Source organism: Anser anser, assembly GCF_964211835.1.
Source record: "Anser anser genome assembly, chromosome: 3".
NCBI classification, from domain to species: domain Eukaryota; kingdom Metazoa; phylum Chordata; class Aves; order Anseriformes; family Anatidae; genus Anser; species Anser anser.
The window spans coordinates 39,861,192-39,867,876 of record NC_139722.1 but is presented as its reverse complement, the minus strand read 5'-3'; the positions used below and the strand labels follow the sequence as shown (position 1 = coordinate 39,867,876).

The following is a 6,685-nucleotide window of genomic DNA, read 5'->3' as shown; positions in this document are numbered from 1 at the left end:
AGGTAACAAAAGAACTGAAGCAGTATGATAATAAGATTATAGAGTGCAAGTTTGAGAACAACAGCTGGGTCTTCATGAGACAGAGAGTAGACAAAAGCTTTCCAAATGCCTACAGCACTGCCATGGGTGAGTAGAGTAATACACTTTAAAAGTTTCTCAGGCTCACATTTTGATTTCTTAACTCTGTTCTAGTGTAAGGAGGAAATGTGTTGTGTGTTCTCATTTCTACTTTGAATCCTGGCATATATAACTTATAATAATGCTTCACCATGCAAATGCTTCTGTCATGTTTAGCTTTTATGTGCCATGAATCGTTTGGCTTCAGCGGGATTGTTTAGTGAAGTCAATTAAACAGATACTCTCATGCGCTATTTTACATAATGCAGAAACAAGCGCCTAAGTCTTTGCAGAACTGCAAACACATACTCAAAACACTTTCAATGGTAGGGCACACCTTTTAAGTGAGACCCAAGAAAGATTTTATTTACAGTGGTACTGTAGTAGCAGTTGACTAACAGACAACAGTTCCTGGTCTTGTGCTGGTTTTTAGTGAAGTAATGCAAACTGGCATGCTACGAGTTGAATTGTTGAACAAAAAATCCATTATAATTTCACCTCTATTCAAAATGCCAGAAGCGTTATTTGGTGGATGGACAAGAAAACTAATAAGAGAAAATGTCATCTGAAGTTTCCACACTAGTATTACAAATAATGAAGAAGGAAGCAAATGAAAGGTGTAGGTTTATCCCTGTGGAATTATGAGAGTTTTGTTTTCTTCTACCGAAAATGATTTTGTCAAGTTTTGTAAATTAAGCACTGTTGTTTACTTTCAGGTAAAGTCTAAGAAGTTGAATAAAAGTGTCCAAGGCTGACTAGTGTCCAACAATAGTCATGTTGATACTGACTTTTTTTAGGAGCCAAAATGAAATTTAATCATGTTTAAGACCACGCTGTTTACTAGAACATGTGTAGAATATGTAGGATTTTTTCTAAGCCATTCTACTTTTATTTCTGCCTCAGCAGTGAGTAGATTTTCTAGCATAAACAAAATATGGTCATTTGTCAGGAGATAATAAATCTGTTGGCACCTTAGGGAACCAGCACAGAATATAGCTGAAAGACTTGCTGAACAGCCCTGTGTGAGAAAGAGGAATGGGCCACAAAAGTTATAGAAGTACAACAACGCCATGTCCTACATTTTCTTTTCTCTGTTTCAGCATACTCTTTCAATAGTTTTGTTTGGAGTCTCCTCTTCTTTAAGGAGTAGCATATTTTTTCTTTCCTTCTTTCTTAAGAGCATGTGCAGCTGCCCTTTTTGTCTTCATATTTTCTCCCTTTGTGGAGCAGTTAAGTTTTTCTTGATTTTTCCATATCAAAACAATAATGAACTCCTTAAAAATAAAATAACTTAAATGCTACAGGAAGAACTGTTTTATAAGAAATATTTAAATTTTTCCATTGGAACTTTTAGAATAGAACGGTCTCTTTTTTTTTTTTTTTACTTCAACTTTCCATTTTTGAGCAGCCAGAGTCAGGAAAGTATATGCTGATTGTTACATGTAACAATGCTATGTTGCAAGTAAATTTTAGGGGGTCCTACTGTGGTTTAATAATCTAGGGAGACAACAGATTTTTATTTTTCCACAAAGTTGCATTCATATTGTGGCCTTACCTGCTGTACATTATCCTCTCATAATCTTGTACTTTTTTTCAAGACAGCCACAGTATTCATACTTCATTTCTTGCCCTTTTGTTGGTGGTGGATTTGTTTGTTTGTTTGTTTTGTACTCCCTAAATCTCTAGGGAGGATTAATTAGGAGTATAGAGGAGGAGCACAAAGTTACATAGGAAAATTATTAATAATATTCACAGGATCACAGAATCATTCAGGTTGGAAAAAAACCTCAAGATCATCAAGTCCAACCATCCACCTAACACTACCAAATCCACCACTAAACCATGTCCCTCAGTGCCTCGTCCACACTCCACCACTTCTCTGGGCAGCCTGTTCCAATGCCTGAACAACTCTTCTGTGAAGAAACTCTTCCTCGTGCCCAATTTAAACCTCCCTCGGTGCAACTTGGGGCCATTTGTTTTACGAGAATTGAGCCTTTTTATATGGTCCGTAAAGCCCTGCTGGCTATAATTTAGAAGCTATGGCCTGGGCAGTTGTGTTAAGTAATGTGAACGTGCTTATCCATGCATGCCTTGGCCACCGAGCAGGAGTGCGGCCTTGTCCACCATGAGACCTAGTGTGCCAGACACACCCCCGGCTTGACATCAGGTCTTTCTGTCACGTAAAAATGTGTGGGTAAACGAGTACTGTGCATTGGGTTTATAGTATTTATAGTACTTAGTGATGGAAGAAAAAGTGGCCTTAGTTTGGAGGTTTTCACTACCGAGCCAGTCTTTTTTTGAAGCGTTAGGATTTGGGTAGTGTCTTAAGGCCAGGCCTCAGGAGGCGTTTGTTGCCGTTCCTTGCCTCAATGTGATGTCAGTTCCTGGCACGTTTATAGTTGCTGCGTGAAGCAGTGCACATATACCCACAGACACACGTGTATGCCTTTTTTGTTTAAAAATAGCAGTTCTCGTGAGGTTGATGCCCGCTGTGGCAGTGGTGCTTTGCTGACCTCTGGGGTAGAGCAGAAACGGTTGACTCCTGACAGAGCAGCCTTGTGCAATTACGTGTTAAGGCCAACTACTTGAGCCAAATTTATTTATTTTTTTATTATATTTATTTTATTATTTATTTTTCAACAAGGGGATCAAATTATCAAAGTGCAACAAATACCGCAACAGATTGGTTCGGTAACTTCAGAACATGTTCTTTGTCCCCAGCTGTGTGCAATAGCATCCAGAACCCGGTCACGAAGGAGATGCTGTTCGAGTTCATCGACAGGTGTACGGCAGCTTCCCAAGGACAGCCACGGAAACACCACCTCGACCCTGACACCGAACTCATGCCACCCCCGCCGCCCAAGAGGCCGCGTACCATCACATAAGGCCTCGGGCTCAGCGGATGGCGTGTTTACACTGCTGCAGAAAGTGAAATACGAGTGTGAGGGCTGGAAAAAGAAATACCTGAATTGCTGTAAATACCTAGGTGTGTTTTTCCTTTTTTTTTGTTGTTGTTTTTCTCCAAATTCCACATCATGAATGGACGTTGGTTTGTAACTGACAAAGTCAACATTACCGTCTGGTATTTGAAGATGAAATTTCCAAAGGTTTAGACAAGAACAGTACAGTGGAATCAAGGGAAAGCTGCCTTGTTTATATACGGATACCTTTTCACCTTTAATTTATAATGTCAGCAATCTGGAACTGCGAAAACATTGGAATGCTGTACTTTTTAGAAGCTGTGTTTAAAAAAAAGAAAAACTTTTTTTTTATTATTGTTATTCAACTGGTTGCAGTTTGTCACCCGTAGCATAATTTATCCTAGTTTCCCTGCATTTCTGAGACTTGTGTTTAAAAGCAAACAGCAATGTTGTTTCCGCACTGTGTTGGTTAAAAACTAAGCCTTCTTAGATTTCACTAATTTTAATATTAGCTGGGTTTTTGTTGTTGAAATATTAAAAAAGTGAATCCCTCTTGTAAATAGCATCCTTTTGAAAGGGAACGTGCTGGGTGTTTTATTTTTTCTCCTTTTGAACCTAACACACCAAATGTATAGTGGGCTGATTTTAGCTTTGCCTTTTAAGTTCCTCTGTAGATAAGGAATACACCAAATCTTTAGCGTTAAGGTCTCTGTTCTGAGACTGATTCTAGTACAGGGCTTAGTTCTCCACAGTGATACTATTGTAAATATTACGAAAAAGTACACTTCACTGTGATATGCAAGAGGTATAGCCAGTGCAAATGATGACGTCTTAGATACAGGCACAAAATGGCAAAAGAATTGCCAGACAGCTCCTGCGTGAAGGCGAAGGCAGTTTCAGTGGGAGAGAGCCAGGTCGCAGGGAAGGTCTCCTGGCTGGGATAATTTGCAGGGCGAAGATGAACCGTTTATGGGGGTGGTTGGGGTTGGCTGTCCGACAATACCGCGTGAAGCCACTGGCTGACTTCTCTTCGAACCGAACGGAGAAGCACGTTAATACGTGGTGACTCTCAGGGCAGTGCATTGGCAGCTGTCGATGATACTGATTCTGGGAAGCTGCGTCCTCGTTGTCTCATGGAGGAGCTGTTCTGAGCTGGGGTTAATTAGAAACCAAACTATCGCAGATTTTAAAGTTTACTGTCAATTTAACAAGCAGGGATCTGATTGGCTTTTTCTATAGTTTACTTACCGCGTCAGTACGAGTCATCCTTCATCCAGCAGTCTGATCAGTAACGATCATCAATTCGTTATAACTAAAACACATTTCCATTTGAATGAGTTTTAATGTTTGTAAGCGAAATTAACTCCTGCAATATTTCCTTTTCTACATGGAAGCTTTAGGACTATGCTTTGTGGTGGCTTCTCTTGCTGTTTCAACCTGCTGTGTAAATATACGTGGCATCATTCAGATGGTGTTCCTCGCATCTCTTTCTGGGATATTCCACACGTGTTTCAGAGAACCGAAGGAGTTAAATAAGTTACTTTTTATACTATGGTAAAACTTGAGGGGAAAAAATGTGTTCATCAAAGTTCTTTTTTCAACTGTACATAGTTTCTGCATATTATCTATAGAAAAGATATAATACCACCTATGCAAGGTGCAAAATCATCTCTTAAAAAGAGCCTTATGAATCTGTTGTGAAAACCTATGCAGCCTCTATGCATCTTGCATTGAAACACAATTATTTATTCACTTAGTATAAACATTTTCCCCCCAATTACACTCATCACTGAGATTGTTGTAACAAACTTTTTGTCGCTGATCTTCATGGTTCTATGGCAATTGCAACTTATATGATGATTGCAGCCTTTTAAATGAGTTACTACATTTCATTCTTGTCAGGATGTCTCCAGGCTGTCTCCTTCTTTCTCCTTCCCAGCCTTTGCATCTTGTATTTCAACAAGACCTAGCTTCTGGTTTACCTTTTACTTTAGAGCTGCAGGAATCAGGCTGCAGCTCGCTTCCATGTGCATTCCACCAAGCTCATGAATGTGTTGTAGCCCTTGTGTTCGGACAGCATCTTTTCACATTCTACTTGAAATGGATGTTGTGAAAGAGCAATGACTCTGAGGAAGTTTAGAGCTCCATGTTCATGTTTGATTACAGAACCGTCCTTGCACTATGACCTGTAGCTTTTTAGAGAGGTCAATTGCCTTTGCTTTTCTGGAATTTACTGGTTGAATGAAGAACGTGACAAAACCAAACAGAATTTCACTTGGACCAGATGGGTTTCATGCTGTGAGAAATGCAGACCTCCTTTGTCTGCTATTAGATGTTCAAGACTGAAGCTAAGAAGCAAAGAAGAGTCTGTGCCAGGAAAATAATGATAATAAAAAAAACCTTAACTTGTCTACTTTTTGGTGTACAGCATGATATCATCCACTGTTACGTCTTTTGTTAAATATATAATTAAAATTTGGTTTCAGTGCAGTTTCCAAAAATGTAAGTACATTCCTCTGCAAACTATGTATTAAGTATTTTAATAAAGTCAATGGTTTAAAATACTGCTGCTAAGGATGTGTTTACTTCTGAGGCCTTGTGCTGTCCTGGTATCACTTCAAGCACCACAACACTGTGGTGTTACTACTCTTCAGTCCTCCAAGACAGTTTTCCACAGTTTCCAGAGGTCAGAGGCTTTTCTCTCAGGTAGGAACCTCCCAACCCCTGAGCCAGTGGTGGTAGTGATCCATTATGCCATTTTTAAGTAGAGTTTGCTGCTCCTAGAACCAAAAGGTGTGCGAAGTACCTGTTTTATGACAGGCTAACGTTAGGTAGCTTATCCAATTCAGTGTTAGAGTGCAGTTGTATGAGAAGTTGTGCAAGAGGCAGCTGAACAGGTCTTCCCTGGCTGTTTGTCATCAGCGTACCCCTAAAGCTGGTAGGACAGCTACTTGGACCAACTCCTGGACTTGTGTTGTAGGAGGGGTGTTTGCTGTTTCAGGAATCTGTCTAGAGCGCATCCTTCAGGAACTAAAAATCTCATCTTGGCTTTTGAAATTTCCTTCTAATTAAGATCCTGCGTCCGCTGCTGGTATGCTGTTCTAATGGGTGTGTTATTTGTACAACTCTTTGTGGTGCCTCTCTCAACCGTTTCTGATTTTACAGTGTTCGAGTGTGAATGCCGAACCAGACCTGGCATTTGAGCACACCTGGGGAGGTTCAGTAACTTCTTTAACTCCCGTTCAGTAGTCTGTACGCATTCAGGAGGTAGGCTGACGTGCCTGGCACATCGTGCTGTGGTTCGTGTTCGCTTGTTCACAGGAGCAGTCCTTCAGCATCCCCACTCCTCAGTGCAGCAGCTCATCAGTTCTGTGTCTGTGAGGTGTGACTTTGTATTTGCATAATGTGTAATGCATAATTGTATCTCAGGACCCAAGAGTATTCACAAAGGCTTTGGCACAGCAAGCTAATCTCCTGGGATTCATCTGTAGTCAGTGCAGAGAGAATGAGAGCAGAAGTTCAATTTGTTCCTCCTGCATCCCTCCTGCAGATGTCTGTATGTCTCTTCAGAGTCTCCTCTACCAGTTCTTTTTTAAATCGATATTATATGTGTCCTTTTATGTTAGTCCCCTGTGCTATTATGCTCT

At 40.3% G+C, this 6,685-nt stretch overlaps 1 protein-coding gene across 2 annotated transcripts in view; it reads left to right on the top strand.

The window, feature by feature from the left end:
• Positions 1-5,602, top strand: part of RNGTT (RNA guanylyltransferase and 5'-phosphatase) — a 187,900-nt gene extending 182,298 nt beyond the window's left edge. For both annotated transcript variants that reach the window (XM_083831491.1, XM_083831490.1), the window contains 2 exons: positions 3-126; positions 2,839-5,602. In XM_083831491.1, coding sequence (XP_083687617.1) covers positions 3-126; positions 2,839-3,002 — 288 coding nt within the window. In that variant the 3' untranslated portion in view covers positions 3,003-5,602. The remainder of the gene's footprint in view (positions 1-2; positions 127-2,838) is intronic.
• The last annotated feature ends 1,083 nt before the right edge of the window (positions 5,603-6,685 follow it).